The sequence below is a fragment of the Zonotrichia albicollis genome, chromosome 3 (assembly GCF_047830755.1).
Source record: "Zonotrichia albicollis isolate bZonAlb1 chromosome 3, bZonAlb1.hap1, whole genome shotgun sequence".
Lineage (NCBI taxonomy): Eukaryota > Metazoa > Chordata > Aves > Passeriformes > Passerellidae > Zonotrichia > Zonotrichia albicollis.
The window spans coordinates 33,908,826-33,930,495 of NC_133821.1; the positions used below are offsets into that span (position 1 = coordinate 33,908,826).

Genomic DNA, 21,670 nt, shown 5'->3' on the forward strand with positions numbered 1-21,670 from the left:
TGGCCAGCTGAAGGTAATCCTCTTTTGATGAAACAATTCCCTCTGCTTGCAGACAGGTCCAAGGGTCAGAGCAGACCCTACTAGCTTGGCAGAAGGAGTCCAAAGAGTACTTTTAAGAGTTTAAAATGTAACACAGTATGATAATGTAATGATTCTTATAGGCTATATGTAAATGCTACAGGATTTTTATATTGTACTAGATTGGTTAGTAAGAATTAGAATATTCAACACAGAAGAAGACTTATTGTATTGCAACAGGAACCTCACTCCCTCTCATCCTCTTTACCACACTCTTGCCTTCTTTCTCTTTACTGCTCTCTTTACCTCTCTCTCCCTCTTTGGGACTTGCTCTGCAGCTGGCAGCTCCAAGCAGGGCCCTGCACTTGGCCCTTTGCAATAAACCACAAGTTCCAAGACCTGCCTTCAGAGATCTCTCATCCCGTCCATCCTGACCGTCCTGCCTCCCGTCACTCCTACACCTTCTAATTAGAAATTCCATTTAGAACTTCAGAAAACTTGAAGTGCCTGCCTCAGTCCCACATCCCCCCCCTCCAATAATAATCCACTTTTGCTGGAATTTTTCCAGTTAGATTTATTTAAGATGTTGTGTTGCAATACTATTTATCTATTTTAAAGTCAAAATAGTCTAAAACATTTAGAGCTGATTTGTGTTAACTTGGGTTGGAGGCATTGAAAATAAACTGATGGAGTGTAAACAGCATTCTGAGGCAAAGCTAACAGAAAAGAATGTGATAATCCAATAGATGTAGATGAATCATGGGGTGGCTGAAGCATTGAGGAGGTGATACTTATCATTTGATTCTGTCAAGCCCTTTTGTGATAAGGTAAATTCTCATGGTGGCTTAATCCTGTAACTGTCACTCATCGCAGCCTGGAAAAAGAGAATAAAACATCTTGGTTATCTTACTTTTTTCTGAACACATACACTCAACTCTCCTAAGATGAATGTCTACTGAAAAATGAGGGGGCTAATAAATATGCTGAGCTTCATTTTTCTCTACTTTTGAATACGATTGCTTGTATAACACAGGGTAAATTTAGAGTCATGGAGATCAAGTTGATAACACTTTGTGCCACACAAGAAGCTAAAAAAGTGAGAAGTTGGAAGATAACTAATTCCCTTTTGTTCTGGAATCACCTGTGCTGCTCAGTGCTAAATGAGATTTGTAACTTCTGCTTGTCTGCTGCACATCAAGAACTTGCTACCTTTTGCCATGTTGAACTCTCGTGAATTAACAAATGACAAATGTAGTACACAAACGAAGACCCCTCAGTTTGTGTATCTTTATGCCACCACCTGGATTCAGCATGAGCAGAAAACCTCAAAACATCTTGCTGCTCTATTTGAGTATGGGTAAAAAAGCACTAAGATCAAATTTCCTTAAAATGTTCTTTAAAGATACCAATTTCCTCCTCATCTTTCCTGCTAACTCCTGCATTTTATCATAACACTCACTTTAGAAAACCCTCAGCTAAGACTGCCTGAGGAATCAGTGTTAAGGAAACCTAACTCCTAATTTCTGCTGCTGCAGAGTGATAGCTACAGATAAATGAGGCTGTTCCCTTGGGATCTGGATGAATAGAAGTATTTTGTTGCTGCTCTTCTCCTGGGATGTAACTATCGATTCTCTTCCCACCACAACTTTTTATTTTCTTCTTTTTCTTTCTTTTTCTTTTTTAAAATTTGGAGTCAGTTCTCTGGCTCTCGCTAAAGTTGATGAGTTTTATTCACATTTTCTTTGTGAATATTTTAAGTGGAAAGTAAAACAAAGTGGGATCTTTTTGGGATTCTGTGAGATTTCATTTTGGATGTGCATCAATTTTTGTGCTTGTTTCTGGACTAAGGAATCCCTTTCCTTCCACACTTGTGTCCCCCTTCCTCCTCCAGGCATTGAAGACTTCTGCTGAAGGTTTCTCTATTCTGAAAAGAAATTATGTATTTAACTAAGTTTTTCACTATTCTGAATCAGTTGTGCTTCTTTTTCCTTCAACATTGTGTAATTTAATCCCCACACTTCTGAAGGATATGCCAGGAGATGGGTCAGGGTTTCCTCTCTAACTTCTTTGTACTCTGTTTTCTTATCTGTAGAAAAAGTGTTTTGGAGTGGGGTTTTTTCTTGTGATTTTTGTTTGTTTTGGGAGGTTCTTTTTTTTTGTTTCTTTTTATTTTCATAGTTAGCTAAACTTGCTGAGTTCTTGATGAATGTATACCAGAAAAAACAAGGCACTACAAGGGGGGGAAAGAAAGTGCATTGTACAAGAAACATGATTTTTGCTGATCACTCAGCCAGAGCAACCTATGCCATAAATTTTGTTTACCAGTCCCAACCAAGCATAGCTGTGAATATCAGGCGCATAACAGCAACCCATGTGAGGAATTCCATAGGGTAATTTTAGTTGACAGGTATGTTACAGAGACTGTAATCTTCTTTCAGGCATTCTGGAAATGAAAATGAAAAAAATAAGTGCACAAATTATTCAAGGTGAATTATTTGCTCAACTCTGGCTGTCATGTAATAAAGCAGCTTTTGTAGCTTGCATTGTAGCCTGTATCTTCCTTACAGTGGAGAAATGAATTTTAACTCTAAATCAGTCTATGTGACTGCTGCACAGCATTACATAAACCAAAGGCAAACTGCACTTAATGCTTAAAGGATCCAATTCATAGGAAACATTTTTGACTTCTGAAATCATTTAACCTTGCAGACTGGCATATAAGAGTGTATTGTGCAGCCCTGGAGTGTATTGTGTACACTTGCATAATATCCTTCTAAATCATTTCCATGTAATACCCCAGAAACAGGTATATTCTCAGTTCAGGCTTATGTTCTTAGAACAAAGCACTGACTTTGATTGACTTGGATTAATATGAGTCCTGAGTTGGAAGAAATTGCACATAGGCCAGCAGTGAAAAAAGGCACTTTTTTGTGTGTCCCCTAAGATTGCCTTTCCCATTAATTTAAATTGAGACACAAATACAAAAATATGCAAATTCAAAATAAAATCAACCCCAAACCTTTGCCTGTTTTAGTAAAAATTTAAAGAAATTGGTGCACTCTGTATGAAGTTTGATTTGTTGGGATGAAATATACAGGTTTTGAATTCTATGCAAAATTTATACTAAAATACAGGAATCACTGGTGTTCACACAACACAATCTTTGGATTTGGTGTGTCAAAGAAACAGAAACAAAAATGTAGAAAACGACCTCTCAGCCAGGTGATTGATGTATTTGTGATTCATTCCAATACAAATGAGTCAGAAAAAAAAGACTTAGCAAGAAAAGCCTCTCTCTTACTATGTTTTCTATGTTAATGTGTAAGTATGAGAGTGGGATTATGTAGAAGGGAAGTTCAGCTGGTGGGAAGCTGCCTGGATGAGGCACAATGAATTCTGGTTTTGGGAGTTTGCTGTTCTTGCAGTGACGCTGCTGTTGCTGCGTGGGATGAAGTGCTGACGTACACTCAGCACTTTGAGGAAGACTGAGACAAATCACACAGTCCCTGCCCTGAAGAGATCTGAGTGAAGCAGAGGTCAGGCAGGGCTTCCATTAAGAGAATGTTTTCAACTTGGCTTTGCTTTTAACTTCCCTGAGCCCTCCCACTTGGCCTGATGCTGCTTTATCCACCTGAGTCTCTTTGAACTACTCTTGCTTAAAGACTTTGCCATTTATCTTGATGTGGTTAGAAAAAATAAGAAGGTTTGTTTCCTCTGTTAAAAACATTCAAGTGTTTATGTGCACTTCATTTGGCAGCTCTGGTTTCTCTGTTTTGGAGCAGATCTTTCAGGCTAAGACCCTGAACATCTGAAAACCTGATTTTACTGCAGTTCTTTGAAAAGTTTAAGCCCATTCGTGCTCAGGAGATTGGCTGTGTTTTAATTTATCAAATAACTTCTTGAAAATATTCCTCCTGAATTAACTGTGTTCCAGGCACAAACCATAAGGTCTGACTGCAACTTTCTTTGGAGTATGCAGGAGAAAAGGCACTTTGCTGTTCTCTAGTCATTTAGTCTGAACCTTTTCAATCTCTTCTCACCATTGCTTGAACAAGAGCTGATTCCTGTGCTATGTCTCCAACTGTGTGTGTGCTTAGATAATTCAATGAAAATTACAGAAAAGAATATCATTAGCAGCAAAAATAACATTTTGTATGTATTTTCTGGAAATACATGGAAGGGCTGGATAGGAGACCTTGTTAGTACCCAAGTTGGTTCAAAGTCTTTCTGCCTGAAATTGGGGTAATTTTTGACATTTAAGAAAACATTCCAGTAAAAAACTAGGGGAAGACCCTTGAAAATTAGGATGGCAAACTTTTTTGTTTTCTAGATAGCAGTGGGGAAAGCAGTGTCTTGTACTTAAATTTTCAGACTGCTGCGAAATTTGTCAATTAATGGCTGCTAGAGGGCCTGACTGAGCAGTAGATCTTGTATGACATGTTCAAAGCTGCTGAAATGGTCTTGACACTTCCTGCAAGGAGCCAATGTGTGTATGGATGGTAGGAGTGGAGGTTAGTTTTGTGGACTTGATTAGAGACAGGGAGCTTGAAGCTTTTATTTAATAACTGAAATCCAAAGCCCTGAAAACCACTGTGGTCTTCAGAGCTGAGGGCTGGATGAGAAGAATAGCATTAACTAGAAGATTTAATTAAAAAGAAGAAAACAACACCGTCCCACCAAACAGTTTGTCCCAAGAGTTACATTCTGGCTGTTCTGCATTTATGTTCTAGCTGTCTTTATTTGAGCTAAAAAAAATCAAAAGAATAAACCTTTTTCTTGACTGTTGTTTTAACATCACAGAATATCCTGAGTTGGAGGGGACCTGTGAGAATTGTTGAGTCCAACTCCTGGCTCCACAAAGGGCAAGTAAAGTGAGCTAGACAGGAAGGGAAGTCAGGGCAGGAATTTATTGTGAGTAAGGAATACAAATTTTCTCCAACAGGTCAGTTTGCTTTTACTCCTTTTGCTGCTATCAAAGCTGAAAAGCAATAACAGCATGGAGATGTTATGTAGGTATGCAGGTGTACAGTAATACAATGTCAAGAATGGGATTTTCTGGGAGAGGGGCAGGGAGTGTACAAAGGATGCACACAGATTTACATTAAAGATCACACAGGAGCTGAGGAGGTGAAATTTGTATGACCCTGAAATACAGATCTTTTATTGTTATTTACAAAGCTACAAAGTTGACAAGATTGGAGACTGTGGATTTAACCTGAGGTTGTGGGGGACTTTGGTGTGCCATGTTTTGTTTCAGCAGGATATTAAATGCTCCATTTGCTTTGTGTGGAGAAATTCCTGCTGATTTAATTTGATCTAATTGCAGTCTTAAAGAAATGTTATAAGAATAATTGTTTGTTTTCTTTACAATTGCTTTGGCTTACTCATTTAGCCGTAAGCATTTTGTTCAGATGTAGACACCAGAGGATTGATTCAGATTTTGGTGGGACAGATTTGCATCCAGATATGACAGTGCTGGCTGCAAGGGCAGCTGTGCCACAGGGATGGTCTCTTTTAGAGGAGGGACAATAGCAGTGCAGAAGTATTGTCTGTGTTAGACCCTCTCCATGCAAAACATTGCAACTTACACACAGTCGTGTGAAAACTGCTTCTCAGCAGACCTGAGGATGGCAGATAAGTTAACTGAGCCCAGGCTGCTATCTTTAGCCTGTCCCTAGTACCTGAGCTAGCTCTGATTTCCCTGAACTCCTCTATGTTGTACTCCATTTTCAAAGATTAGCTCTGTTATTTTAGAGCCTAATTCCAAGCCCTTGAAGAAGTCCCATACTTGTCTGCTTCATTTTTCACCTGAATTTTAAATTTAGGTACACCTCTCTGTGTTAAAAATGCCAAGCTCCTGAGCTCTCAGGCTTAAGAAATGGTTGCAGGATTATGGATGCCATTAAGAGTTTTCTGACAGTATCTAACATCTCAGCATTGTTTGTGCTATTGAATAAGACTGAAACATGACCAGAAGTGCTTTGACAAAGGAATGATTGAAATTAAAATCCATCTTTATCCTCAGTAGTTCCGTTGTGCTTTTTCTATTTATAGTTGAAAGGTAAGGTTTTTTTTAGGTTGATTGATATAGGCAGGTTGGGCAAGTTGTATGTTTCTGTGAAGTGATTCAATAAACATCAACCGAAGGAACAATTTGCAGAGTCTGATTTGCTCAATGAGTGTCCAGGCACACTTAGCAAAAGCATTACAGATGGAGAGGCAGCTAAACTTTTTAAAAGGACGTGGCATGAAGAAGTCTACATTAATATAAAATTTTAATTTCATGGTGGATGAAGGAGCAGCACTAAAACTCTTATTCAGAAATATAGGTTTATCCCACATGGCACATGGTAGTTTCAGACAGACTCTTCCTTATCCCTGACCTCCAGACATCTGGGGTGGTCTGATATCAGGACTTGCCATTTTTGAAACTTTTTGTTTGTTCTATGTCTAATTTCTGACAGACATTAAAAGCATGAATTGCCAAAGCTCCTGTCCACTGTTGTTTGTAGATGGTTTAAGACTGCACAGGGTATTGGAAAAACAGATTTTTAAAACATTTGATGACTTGCTGGAGTAACTGAGGAGGAGGAGTATTCAGAGGCCTCTGTAGGGAACTTCTGGGTGTGTTTAATGTTTTATTGTGCTGAATTTAGACACCTTGCATAATGTGCCCCTAAACAGTCCAACAGCATTGTGTGTGGAAGAAGTCCCCCTTGGAAGCTGGCACTGTCTGGCAGTACACTGGGAGCTGAAATTGAGATCTGGTGGGGATGAGGCTCTCTGTTCCAGGATGTCCATTGATATCTCAGGATACCTGTATTAGGAAGGCTTGCACATCATCACATCATATTTGTGTGCATGCTGCAACAAGAGGTGTGAAGAGGTAGAAATTATAATTTAGCAAGGAAGTCAGCTTTGTATGAAGACCCTGATTTCTGGCAGGTGAACCACTGAACTAATTTACTAATTTTTTTTGTCATTTTTATCTTTTCTTTTTTTTTTTTTTTTTTTTTTTTTGTAGGGTAGATGCAAATTTCATGAGGTTTTCAATGTTTACTTTCTATATTTCAGAACACAAAACTTGCTATTTAAACTCCTGTGAATTCTTTGTCTGAAATAAAATAATACAATTTTGGGGCTTTAATGTATGTTTAAAGCAATACCTAGAATATAAAGCCTGTCCCTAAGTAATCAGGGAAGTAACTCAGAGGATAATGCAATTTGAACTTCTTAAATAGGTTTGTTCTTTTTTTTGTCAGAGAATTAGCACTGCCCATGCAATGACAACACAGATTGAGCTGTGTTTTTCCTATTATTAACCAATGCAAATACATTCAAATATATTTATTACTCCAGTTACCTGCTACTCCATATCCTCTGAGTTTGTACAAACTGCCCACATGTTTATAACATTTTTATAGTAACCATTAAAATGCAAATAAGGATAAATCATGCAGATTCTGGTGAAGCCTCCTGGCTTTTTTTGTGAATAAACCTGGTAGGGCCTAGTTGATGTTTAAAACTCCTCTTCACAGTACATCAAGTACTGAAATATAATTCCAAATTCTGTATTTGTGAGACAAATAAGCACTTTATTTACAGCAACAATAATAGAAAAATTAGCTGTAACTTAATCATGTTGTTGCTACTCATCTGTAAAATATTTTTATTTTATTTTATCTGTACAGTAATGTGTTTCAGCAGATAAAACTGATGCAGTTGTGTAGTAAACTGTCTGCAAAATGTTGCCAGACTGTGGTTTACAGCATAAACAGATATTCTGTGTTTCTGTTCCTGAACCAGGCAAATCACTGAAAGAGCAACTTCAGTTTGTTACCTCTGTAACACTTGCTTTGGTTTCTGTGGCAAAGATACTCAGGAGTTTTGGAGGTCTAATTAGAGGAAAAGAGTAGTTGAAACCTCCGGTTAATGAAAAATAATATATTCTCTGCAGTGCAGTTGGTCATTCACTTGTCATTACATGTCTCAGCTTGCACTTGAGAAATCTTAAGAAAATCCAAAGCAGCAAACAACTTCCATGCATCATCTCCTGCCAGCTGTACTGTGCTGGAGAGCCAGCCTGTGGCTATTGAGTGGCTGTCAAGTTGTGTAATTTATCTGTGGGACAGACACTGAATACTCCACCTCATTGCCAAATGGTAGCTCTGCTTTTTTCTGGCTGCCAGTTTTTGTTGCATTAATGCACCAAGAGGGAAAATTACTTTTGCTCTGTTATCTTTACTTTCTTTGAATCTTTCTTCTCCCTGTAAAGTGGGAAGGTTTAAATTGCATGCCTTAGATTTGGAGGAAATGAGGGAAGAGAGAAGGGAAGGTTTTTCAGTTGAAGCCAAATAATCATGTGAGGATCACAGTGGGAGTTTGACCCTAGGAAATCTGTGTGTTTGCTTTTGTAGCAGTTGGTGTCTCCCACTGCTTGGCGGTGGAGAGCAATCCTGAGGTTGCAGGCCAATATGGGGGCTCTGGGGAGCTGGGCTGGGAAAACCATTGTGGATCTGCATCACAGATAACTGTGTTTGCTAAACACCTGATTGCCAAGATATGCTTGGTACTGCATTGCCACTGAGGTGAGCAATGTCTGGTCATTCACTGCTCAACCATAAGCAATATTTGGTCATTCTGTCTGATCTTTGTATCTGCTGACACTGTCAGGTCCTAATTCTATTGTTCAAACATGCAGATGAAGGCAAATTGGAAGGAGACATGACCTAGATTCTACTAGTGGCTGCTGTAAAAATGATTACTATTTCTTTGAGAATGGCTCAAACATGAATATTTTGTCTGATGTACTGAAAATCCATGGGCTCATCTGAATGCCTTCAAAATCCATACTGACTTGGAAGACCTGCAATACATGAATCCATAGCTTCATCTTCAGCTATCACACCAAAACTGCACCAGCACTTCCGGACACCCAGAACCCAAAAGTGGACTTAGTAGGTTGTCAGTCAAAGACATATTCCACATGAGTCATATTTTTTTGGAGTAGAGTATCTTCTGCCTGAGAGAAGAGCTCTTCAGTCTTTCCCCTTGTAAGAGTGAAAAGGCCAAGAGTTGTTGTGGTATCAAGGGAGTTCAGTTGTAATGTGAGAGGTTCTTTGCTCAGAACCAGCAGAGCACCTGACTAAGCTGCAATAATCAGATCTTCACCACTGGTGCTGCTTTCAGGACGTGGCCTGACCTTATGTCTGACTCAGGCTCTGGTAGCAGAGAAATCATCTTTTCACTTGTAAGATAAACAGCAAGTTTGATGTAGAGAAGAAACTGGGAAAGAACAAAGATGGAAACACACAGTTTTATAAAATATTTCTTCACAGTTTAAATGCATCTGGGTTTGGGGACTTGTTATTATAATTAAAACAAACAAGGAAACATAAAAGGCAGAAAACTGTTTGGCTTTCCAATGCATGCTGAGCTGATGGTGGAAAAGGTCCTCAGCCCATAAATCCAGCAGGGAATATAAATGATTGATGGTAAAAGCTTAGATCATCCACTTTAAGTGTGATTGACAGATAATGTTCCTGGCAAACATCTGGAATTCAGCAAGCTGGGAATGAGAAATGCAAAGTACTGACAAACAAACGGCCATCTGCATTTCTCTGGCTTTTTAATCTTTTTTCAAAGGTAAGGTGAAATACCTAAAGCCTGGAGTTATGTATAAAAAGAGGCTTTTGGCTCAGGTTCCTTAAGGCAGCCCTTGGACTTTGCCAAGCGCCTTCTGCCTCAGAAGTATCACCATACCCTTCTTGCTTTCCAACTACAGATGGTTTTGATAAAACACCCACTTAGTCTGCCCCCCTTTTTTTTGATTCCTTTTCCCACAGGGGTTGATCTTACTTTGTGGAGAACATATAGACAAAGGGAGATGGTATGCAATTCCTTATTATGCATAAGAGGCCAATTGTTCTAATGCAGTGCAGGTAATCCTGGGTGGAATTTTAATTCCGCCTTGCTGTGGAGATTTCTACTGCTCCTTCCCCCCCTCATTTTTCTATAAATGCCAAACAAGTTTTTTTTTAAGAATCTGGCAATCAAATTTGATACTTTTGGTACACATCATTTAGAAAATGGACTTGACAGAAATAAAGCAATGAGGTGCTTGCGTGTTCCTTGCTTTGGAAACTGAAGTACAGTGTAGGATTCGTTTTCAGCTAGATCACTGGCTGTTAACTTCTAGGAAGTTTTTTAACAAAAGAGCACAATTTCTTTTGGTTTTTTAGTTTGTTTCTTAAAAGCAGGGTCTTCTGTGATCTGACTGGAGTTTGTCGCTCATGTGTTGGTTTTCTCTGGTTTGGCTCAGCAGGCACCCAGCAGACCCAGCTCCTTCCTGTGCTTCTCTTGCCTCTAATGCAGGTGACAGGACATTGCAGGAGGGAGATTTTTTCAGATGGAAGAGTTAAAAATAGTGAAGGGAAACTGTGGTTGCTGCCACAAGTGAGGGACAAAATTGTGTCTGTGTTATGAGAAAAGCAGAATTAAATTCCCCAAGAAGAGTAAGATATAACTATCTTCTGTTGTACCTCATTTCCGAGGTAGGCACAGCAGCACCATGGTGTTTGTGCTTGGATTGAACTAATTATTTATCACATTAATGTGAGGCAGTAACATAATGGCTGTCATTTTAGGGTAGGGAAACTTGTCTGGAGATGTTAAGCAGTGCACTTAGAAATGAGTTAGAATTCCTCTCCCTTGTGCTTGGACTACCAGCTCTAACTGTTGCTCATCAGTGATGGCACAATTCAATGCTTGATAGATTCTAGAGCGTTAATTAAAACAGTTGTTTAGCTAATTGCCTGGAAGATTGTGAATAAAAGCATATTTATTCCAAAGGCAAACAATCCATTTTTACCCAGTGAAGCATATCGGTTTTTATGGGGCGTAAAAATTGTTTCATTTCAGTTTTGAATATATTGTGTGTTTGTCTGAAAGCCTTGTAGATGATCTGTTTCAACTGCATGGAAGCTTTTTTTCTTTAGCCATTTTTAATGTATCTGCTAACAGAAACCATACAAATAATTAAAAATGTGAAAAGTCATTGTTATTAAAAAGAAAAGGTGTTTACTGGTCTGTGGGATTACCACCATGCTTGGTGATATGAAGTTTTTGTACTCTTTCCAGATGTTGGCATTGTCCTATGCAAGAGACTAGATGTGAAAGAAAGTTATCTTTATGGTGCCTTTGCCTAGTTTTGTGAAAAATGTGGTAACAGAACAGGTGGTTTCAGCGTATAGACACATTTAAAATTAAAATAAAGTCCAAAGCAGTCAGGATCTAAACTGATCCATGTGAGGTGGATGGTGTAGGTCTTCTGTGGAAGACTGTGAACACATCAGAGTTAATAACAACTTATTGCAATTCAGGGTAGTTTACCATCAAGTTGAGAGCTTTTTCCCTAAGAAAAAATGCTTATCATCTAGTGGAAGAGATTAGGTAAGGGTGGAAGTACAGCTGAAGGACTGAGATGGCAATTTTGAGTTTGATTTAGAAGTTTTCTTTCTGAGCTCTTTACTCATGATAGTTCTCTTGACTTCATATAGGCTTTCAAAAATGATGATTTATTTAGGGAGGGAATCTAAAAGAACCTGGGTGAAGTCAGTAAACTAATACATATTTTGATGCTTTGGATTTAAGAATTGCTATGGGCAAGGTATTACTTTTAAGATAACGGACCATTCCTATCAAAACTAGATAGATAGGAATGTATTTCAATGTCATTGGTCCTTAGAGAGATGGGCAGTGATGATATCGCACAGCAGAAGTTTGGGAGGAAAACTAATTTCAAAACAAGGAAAGTATAGCTTTTCATTATCAAGGTAACAAGTGAATATTCCTTTTTTGTTAGCATTATGTATTGGAAAACAGAGGGGGAAAAGACCATTACTCTTGTAAATAAACTTTTAACTTTCTCCTACACAGTCCATTTGTGCCCAGCCTGAAATGGGGTGCAGCCAGTGAAGTCCTGACAATTTCAGGATCGCTCCTCAGCTGGATTTTGGTGTACATGCCCTGCACTGTAGTGCCCAGACTGGTGCAAATGCCATCCTTGCAGTATCCCACAGTATTCACTGCTGGCCCAAGCTCATACAGACATGCACATGGGAAGGGTGTGAGGAAATGGCTCTTTTCTTCCTTCCAGTGAGAAACAGCTGAACTTTCATGCCTTGCCGTTGTTATGTTGGGGATAACTAATTGTACTCTTCTTGGTTTGCACTCAGTTTAGCTGCAGTCTGTAGCTACACTGATGTGTGATACAGGATGATTTTATTGACACAACAGTGGGTAAATGTTAGCCAGATTAAGAAAAATCAACAACACAGATGTAAGAAACAGATCCTTTGTGTGACAGCTAAAAGGAGGAAGGGAAAAACCATTTCCTCTTAATTAATTTCTTTGAAAGAGATCAGAAGAAAACATGCACTGAGAATGAAGCACTTTTCTTGATTTTAAGAAAAAGACCTTTATTGATATTTAAAGGAGACTTGTCACATAGAACTCTTTTAAAGTATGATTTATTCTTATGAAGTTTTGTAGGCTGTTGTAATTAAGAAAAAGATAATGGAAAAAAGTTATCAGTTAAATATTTCAAAGTTGGTTTTTTTCCCGACAGTTTTTTTTTTTCCTGAGTGCAAAAGTAGAAGAAACTTGACTGCATGAATGAGATGTCTGTTCTTTTATATTTTTGATGGAAATAGTGCTGTTAATGAAAGCAATGCTGTTGATTTTCTGTAGGCAAAGGAGACGTTTTTGGTGATGTGTTCTGGAAGGAATCGACTCTCGCCCAGTCCTGTGCTAATGTGAGGGCTTTGACTTACTGTGATCTGCATGTGATTAAAAGGGATGCCTTGCAGAAAGTGCTGGAGTTCTACACTGCCTTTTCACACTCCTTCTCCAGAAATCTCATTTTGACCTACAACTTGAGAAAAAGGGTAAGTAGCTGTGATTTTAACATACATCATGTAAATTATCTCACTTTTAAGGACTGTCTGCATGAAGAAACTGAATGGCTTGAGTTCTGGAATTTCTTGCACACCCTTTTATAAGATGACTTTTCAGAGCTTGCCTGGGATACCCTGCTGGCATATAGAGTGAAAAGGCTCTGAGTATTTATTCCAGTGCTGGATTCAGAGGGAGCTAGACTGTGTGTATGTGAAAGTATTATACATTTCCAGGAAGTAAACAGGTTCCAGCATCTATGAAAACTGTCATGCACTTGAGATAAACAGTGTTCGCTACATAATGCAACTTCCGTTTGTAAAGCAGCTAAAAATATTTTAGAGGTGTTGCCTGAAATCACGAGGAAAATGACAGGGAAGATATAGAATATAATGTATGGAACTAAAGTCAAGTTCAGTAGACATGATGGAAAAGTAATATGAACATGACATTCTATCAAGAGCTGTTTCTTTGATTATAAATCACATTTTGGAATTACTTTGCTTATCTATAATATTTCCATTTTCTTATTTTTGATTTTTTGGCTCTTTTCATTCCTTGTTGTGTGCCGTTTCAAGTTATTTTGTCAAATGCAAGTAATCATAATCTAATAGCCCAGTTTAAATCCTCTGTGTAATCTTCAGTGAACAACCTCTGCAGAAATTTATTAAAACTGTAGTGGGTATAATGCAGATGATAGGATTTTATGATGCAAGGTAGAAGACAATAATATTACGTTGAAAAGAAATACATTAGAGAACCTGTACTTGCTTTATAGGGGTATTTGAGATCAGCTAAAGAAATATGTTTGATAGGAAACTTTTTTGTTCCTAAAAATGATTCTCTATGGTAATTTCCAGATGCCAAGTGAGTCCTAGATAATTAGACCTGAAAAAAGAGAAATCTTTTAATATTTTAAATCTATTTTATAAGATTACTCTTTTCAACTAGATTTTTTTAAAGATTTTTTTAATATATAGAATTGGCATACAGAAAGTAAAGCAGTATGATGGTATTTTTTATCTCCATATGTTATCAGTATAAAAGAGTTCAGCTTTTTAGTGTTGGATGAAAGAAGATTGTGTGATCCACACTTTGGTGAAATAAATCAGAGCTCTGGTAGAAAATTGATGTGATTAAAAACTAAGAAGCAAATTTTTACTTGGGGATTTCCTCCTAAGTAGTTTTTTTCAAGTGAAGGTACGCAGCTGCAAGCATATTAAGAGAGATGTCCTGTTAATAAACAGCTCCTTACTCGGTCTTAGTTAATGTAAGAAATAAAATAAATGAAGGAATTTGACATTGCTGTCACCTCAAGAATCAGTATCACTGACTGACATATTTTATAATTAACTCTGTGGCTAATGTGGTAAGATGCTCTCAGAATATATAATTACTTTTTTCTTTCTCAAAAATCTGTAGAAATAGCAAGCTTTGAGGCTTAGAAGGACCAACTTTTTCAAAACTCATAGTAATGCTAGCAGAATTCAATTATTTTTGACCTGATCTGAGCCAAAAGGCCCAGCTTTAGAATCAAATACCTACTCCAGTAGTGCCACTGTCCCTCCATATTTATTAGCATTGCTTTTCCCAGCCCAGGTTACGAAACATTTTTTAACTGTAGCATCAGTAATTCTGTGCTGTCAATTTTCTATACAAAATGTTCCTAATACAAATGTACATCTTATGATAGCAATTTCCATCCAGTTATTTAAATAATTGGATTTTAATTGAGTTGCAGTCAGCAGAAAAGTGGCATTGATTGATAATGGAAGTGAGAATTTGATGGTTCTAAGTTAACAGACTGTAACACTATTTTATTAAAAGAAGGCTGATTGCTATCAGAATGCAAATGTTAAATAATGTGAATCATATATGCTCTTGGAAATGCGTGGAAGGTACAATACTTTAGCGATCTGAGGTGATGCACTTTAAAAGGCAACTTTTTAGAATTTAGAATTTATTCTGGTTTAAATATCTGTGATTTGGTTTTTTATAGAAATAGCTCCCCAGCCTGTCGCTTCTAACACTTTTCTGGTCTATTTCTGCAAATGGAATTTTGTAGAATTAAGATGAACTGGTACCTTCTGTTGGTTACATTTGTGATGTATTGCATATCCTTTAGAGTATAAATACCAGAATTACACTTTTCATTTCAATAAACAGTTCCATCTCTGGCTCCAAAAGCGTTCAATTAGTTGAAACATAGATACTGTATATTCCTCCCAAATATATTAATACAGATTCCAAATACATGAAAAAGCAGCTTTGGGTTTTTTTTTTTTTCAGAAAGATCTTATATTTCTAGACTCAGTTACTCCTGTGAGGTGTCCCCATCTTCAGGGCACGTATGCCTGTAGCTGGTTGTGGTACTGAGTGCCACTATGCAGGGCTGGGTGATTTTTTCTGTAGCCTGGTTTCACTCAGCTTTATCACCCGCTGGGATCTATGTACAAGCCACCAGCAGGATGGGACTGCCAAGAACGTGCCTTGAGCTGTTTTATTTTCCAGCATCACTCTCATTACATGGTTATGACAGTGGGAAGGTGCCAGCAGCTCACATCACAGGCAGCAGACAAAGAACTTAATGTTGCAACTTACTTCATAAGTTTTTTGACCAATCACACAAAGCAAAAGCATATTGACAGTAGTTCTATCCAACCACTGTAAGCACACATACCTTTGGTTAAAACACTGCCTGCTTACTTCGAATACAATACCTACTTGTAAGCCTTAAGATAAAATGCACAGAGCTCCATTATTAAGTTTAGAGCTTCCTAGCATCTTGCTAGATAAACTTTTCTGTAGCTTAGGGAGTTATTCTAGACAAGTGTTAATATACAGACCATTGTTGTATTTGTCCGTACTTTTCTACTTCCTGCATAATTTTTCTGCTGACCCATCTCATGGCTACTGCTTAGCTCTAATCACAATTCTGCTGTCTCTGAGGCCTGCCTTTTGCAGATTTCCCAAAACATTCTGATTTTATGGATTCCCACGTTCCCCCTCTCAGTTCACCTAAAAAGAAACCTTCGTAACGGTGTCATTCATTAACTACTTTACATTTTGTAGCTTTACTATACTTACTCACTTACTTACTTTACTTAAGTAAATGCTTTAAGTAAGTAAAGTACTATATGTACTTTACTTAGTTAAAGCATCTTCTTGCTTGCACTAAGCATTGCTATATTACAACACAGCAATTTTAATGCTGTTGAAGTCCAGTCAGTTCAAAGGGCATAAATTATGTCTAATAACAATTACAAGTCATTGTTCGGAAAAGTCTCGTCGATTCCAAGGCCTTAATTCAAAACCTTCCTCCATGTCTACACCTTCATCCACAATCTCTGTGAGATTTTGAGAGCTCTCTGTGAATCCATTTCTTACCTCTCTCTCCTGCGTGATAAAAGCTTCCTTGATAGTTTTGTCCATCATTTGTCACACACACCAAAGCATGCAAGGTATTACTGCTAATATAATTACCAAAATACCCAACACATATCGAACTATCTTACAAAGTTCTCTTAGCCAAGGTGCAAAGCTCCATTCTTGGAACAAATCATCTAACCAGGATCCACCATCATCTTTAATTGGCGCTGTCAGATCTTTCAGCTTTTGTGTGCTTTCGTGGATGGATTCAGAATGATCAGGTTCATACAACACAATACTTCAAATTCCTCACAACCATGTCCATGTGCCAGTAAAAGAAAATCAATTGCTGCTCTGTTTTGAAGGGTAGCATGTGTAACACTATTAACATCTGTCAACATATCACTGATTGCAGTGGATATGGCATTGGCTTGTTTACGAACATCCAATCCGATCTAATTGTTTCAATATCATTGCTGAAGCCAGTTGGGGTAAAAACAAACCTGCTGAAACTCTTTTCGCAGCATTTCTGCTGATGGCTCTGACAGAAATAAGCAAACATGCAGGTACATTGGAAGGCACCCAGACTGCTCAGTTGGTCTTGACCTTAGCTGAACCTAGAGCTGGATTTAGGCAAAGTAAAAGGCAACACGCCTTGTGCTGTTCTTCCTACTTGTCTTGAATGTGGCTTGAGCTGGGCTGCGAGGGCAGGACACCTCTGGTCTGTGTATCCCCTTTATGCCTTCCATAGAACAGGCCTGCAAGTGTAAAAGGTTACTGCCTGTGATACTTAAAGACTTTGTGGCCAAGGGAAAAGTTTCCAGTGCTCTGTGCCTGGCATGTCATTATTGTCCCTGTCTGTGCTGTGAAAGCAGTTTCCTTTAACTCACTTTCTCAACAAATGCCAGTGAAATATCCTATTTTCTGAAAGTGTCAGCTTGCTGTCAGGTGACTCCCTGAGCAGTTTCCTCAAGTGACTAAAATCCCTCCTGAAGCTATTAGTTGTCTAGTTACCTCAGAGTGGAGCTCAGACTTAGGAAACTTTTTATTTTTCCTAAAGGAAAGGAGAAAGCAGAGCTTTAATTAACTCTTTCTGCTGCCAGTCACTGAAATGTTCATGTAAGTGGGAACAGGGGAATAATCATCTGCTGCATCTCTCTTTCCACCCTCCTAAGAAACTGAAACTGCAGTCTTTGTCTGCAGGTGCTGTGTGTTGGACTTGAAGACTTAGCAGCTGAAAGGAAGCTGAGAGAGGTTTTTCAGAGCAATACTTGCTGTAACAATGTTCTGAAATTAAAGCAGCAGGTTAACTTGGTGTTTCTCTCTGGTTTTGGAATCTTTGAGGGGAACCAGGGTGTAGACACTGGGGGTATTGTGGGATAGTCAAGTGACAAACTCACCCTCATGAAAGGTATGCTGGACAAAGGAAATGCTGCAAGCTGGGAGGGCAGCAGAATTCACAGGCTGGATGGAGGAGGTCTGGTTGTTCCCACAAAATGTTAAACACTTCTGGGTTTCCAAATTGGATGTCATAGCTCCAGGTTGGTAGAGCTATAAGAAGAGAAAAGCTTCCTCCATAGCTGCCTGTCTTTGGCTTGTGGTGGGTGCAAGTTTTCCTCCATAGCTACCAAGTCTTTGCCTTGCGGTGGGATGCAAGTTTGCTGTCTTTAAGAATGGGAAAGGCCTTTGGCAAAATGTTCTGGCTTTGGAAAGTTGCTTCTTTCCATGTGCACGAGCTTTGTGACCAATATTAACTTCCACTGGGTTGTACCACCCTGCATTTGCTCATTTCATTCTGCTGCAGCCATAAATGATGTTATAGCTCAAATGTCTGCTCACACTACATAAAAGGGAGAATTCTAATACATAATTTATCAAGCTGAGATTTCTCTAGTAAGCCATTTTAGCCTGGATAGAGATTAAATGACTAATTCTGAATACTTTGGAGTGTCATGATAGAAAGCACAAGTAGCTTTCCCAGAAGCTGAAATTTGTATCCTAATATAAAAGAAGGAGGGCAGTAGGATCTAGGTATGTTACTGGGATTTTGTTGGAGTGAAAGTGGCAAAGAATATTCTGCATTTTTACAAATCAAATATGATTTAGTGAGTTAGAGCCAAAGCTCCTAGTCTGAACATACTTGAGAGAGCAGTGATTGTAGCAGAATAGTCTCTCTCCTTGGCAGTGTAAGAGTACTTGTTTTTGTACATTTAGAGGTGTGTGTATTCTATGGTATTCCAACTGTGCCAGTGCCAGCATCTCTTTCCGAAAGCAATTGTGAAATGTAATTGTGCTTTCCTCTTCAGCATTAGCTTAATCTTTCTTCTTTTGATAGTGTGAGCTCTAACTAGAGAGAGAACCTCTCTCAAATCCTACATTTCAGCTAGGAGTGCCTCAAACCCAGATTTTAAATCTCAGGGGGTATTGGAAGCAGTTTGTTTTCAAAGGGGCAGTCCATGGCCTTATATTCTGCCTTTCTACATGACAAGTTTTAAAATTCTTTTTCATGATGGAGGTTCAAAATGGTATCCCAGAATTTTTTCTGGTACACAAAAGCCAGAATTGCTGGAAGGTTTCAACAAAGCTTCCTTACACTGAGAAGAGAAAGGTTTTAATTTTAGAATCTTGTCCCATTTGATGATGGATTTCATAATGGTCAAATTGACAGCCTACTTCTTTCTCCTGTGTTTGTAGTCACCAAAACAATCCCACAAATCCTGTGGGAAGAGGATTTTGATGTTTGACTGGCATGCATCTTACAGCACTGAAAACTGAGGACGTTGGACATGACTGAGATGACTGGAAGGGCCTGTGGCTTGTGAATTGTGCCAAATTCCCAAGGAGGCAAAGTTGTCAATTCCCAAAAAAAACTGTCCAAATGTAAAGTAACAGTTAAGCACTGTGTTCTTTCCCATGCTGCTTTTGAAAAGCTGTTCATGGAGTCGGATACTCTTGTATACACAGTTTCTTTATGTCAATCTAAACGAAATGTATTTTATTCTGGTTCATCATTATTAGATTCCATATTGCATTTCTGCATCTTTTCTCTGGCCTTGGACATCTTAACTTCTATCTCTGACAGAGAACTGTCTAGCTAGCCCTCAGATTTTTGGTCAAATAGACTTTACACTCTGTACCGAAAATGCTCTGAGGCACTGTGTGTGTCATAAAGTTTGCACATCTTCTGTGGATGATTTTAGTGCTATGTCTGTCAATGAATTGAAGCCTCATGCTCTCAGCAGGACCTCGGATTTCTTCCTCCTCTGTACTTTGTTGGACCCCTTCAGGTAAAGCATTACCTCCCACCCTTAGAGAGGATTTGATGAGCTGCAAGCTTTTAAGATTCATACACCTACAGTGATTGTTGGTGTATGGGATTGTGTTCAAGCCAAAGTAACTCCATTATCTATTTTCCAAAAGTTCCAGATTTCTAAACTTGTTTCTGTTCTATTTAATGCTCATAACCGGAGCCCTAGAGAGAGGAAGATCTGGCTACAAATAGTTTACATAGTGGGGATGTGTGTGTACAGTAGAAAACATAATCGACTAGGAAGTATAAAACACTGTGGTGGGTTGACCTTGGCTGGTTACCACCAAGGCTGGTTGCCACTTGACTGGTTACCAGGTGCCCACCAGGCCTCTCAATCACTTTCTCCTTCTCAACAGAACAGGGAGAGGAAAATAAGTTGAAAAGTTTGTGATCTGAGAGATAAAGACAAGGAGATGACTTACCTGTTGCCATCATGGGCAAACCAAATTTGACTGAAGGAAATTAATTTAATTTATTTTCAATTAATCTGAGTGGGATAATGACAGATAGGAAAAAAAAATCTAAAAAACACTTTCTGCCCATTCCTTCCCTTCTTCCCAGGCACAAATTCACTCCCAAGTCTTCTGTCTCCTTCCCCTGAGCAGTACAGGGAGGTGGGGAATGGGGGCTGGGGTTGGTTCTTAATGTGTGTTCTCTGCCATTCCTTTCTCTTCACACTCACCCTGCTCCAGCATGAGGTCCCTCTCAAGGGAGACAGTCCCTCACAAACTTGTCCAATGTATGTCCCTTCTCACAGGCAGCAGTTCTTGGAAGTGCCCCAGTACAGGTCCCTTCCAGGGGGAGCAGTCCTTCCAGAGCTGCTCCAGCATGCATCCCTTGGGGAGCCACAGGTCCTGGCCAGAGGACCTGCTCCTTCCCAGGCCCCCTCAGTGCCTGCAGGTGGATGTCTACTCCACCATGGGCTTCCACAAGGGAGGGGATAACCTAGAGCTCCACCGTCTCCACCATGGTCATCACCATGGGTCGCAGGAAAATCTCTGCTCCAGCCCCTGGAGTGCCTCCTGCTCCTCCCCCTCCTCCTCCTCTGACCGTAGTGTCTGCAGAATTTCTTTCACATGTTCTCACTTCTCTCTCTCAGCTGCCGTAGTGCAGCAGTGCTTTTTTACTCTTTCCTAAACGTGTTACCACAGAGGTGCTGCTGCCATTGCTGATGGGCTCAGCCAGGCCTGCCTTGGAGCAAACCACAACTCGCTGGCTCCTACACGGGGACAGGTCCTGGTGCCTTCTCACAGAAGCCACCTCTGCAACCTGTCTGCAATCAAACCCTCACCACACAGACCCAAACCACACAACAAAGCTGTTCTGTTACTCACTGCATGCTATGTTGTCATGTAAATTTTAGCTTAGATAAAGCTCTGCGGGTAAGGAGCAAAATGCTTCTTCAGAATGCTCTTAAATGACTAATCCCTTCTAAACTGATTTAATGAATTCATCACATGTTTGAGATGCCTTCTGCTACTATGAATAATGAGTAATTTTCATACATTTAGGTGCTGTAGTATAATGTCTGCACAGTTGTTATAAAGAAGTAACTTAGTATGCCATGCAGAGCAAGCTGTGTATTTCTTCATAGAAATATTGAGGTGTTGAAGTTCTGATAGGCCATTCACTAGCAAATCCCATTAAAAGCAATGCAGTCGTCAATAGATATTATTAATCATCAATAAAATTGATGGAAGAGCTGGTATGGGTGAAATTCAACTTCCAAATCACCTTCAAATGGAAGAATATGATTCTTTTATGGAGCTGGTGCTAAAACCATAACTGCCTTGACTTATCTTCAGTTAAGAGAATATTTCCTGTTCTGTGCTATTGTAGATTTCTAGGTTTTCCCACGCTGTCACTAAATTCTTTACTATCATTTGCACTCTGATCACTGAATTAGGAATTAAATTTGTGCTGACTAAATTTGTAAGCCCAGAATTCTGACTATTTGACAAAGTGTTTTCTAACATAAAAACATGGAAAACTATGTCAATGTTAAGTCAATAAAGACAT

At 39.0% G+C, this 21,670-nt stretch overlaps 1 protein-coding gene across 3 annotated transcripts in view; it reads left to right on the forward strand.

Annotated features, from left to right (window-relative positions):
• The window catches only part of KCNH1 (potassium voltage-gated channel subfamily H member 1), a 183,499-nt gene that overhangs the window by 92,717 nt on the left and 69,112 nt on the right, over positions 1-21,670 (forward strand). For all 3 annotated transcript variants that reach the window (XM_074537118.1, XM_074537117.1, XM_074537119.1), the window contains exon 10: positions 12,769-12,965. In XM_074537118.1, the coding sequence (XP_074393219.1) occupies positions 12,769-12,965 (197 nt within the window). The remainder of the gene's footprint in view (positions 1-12,768; positions 12,966-21,670) is intronic.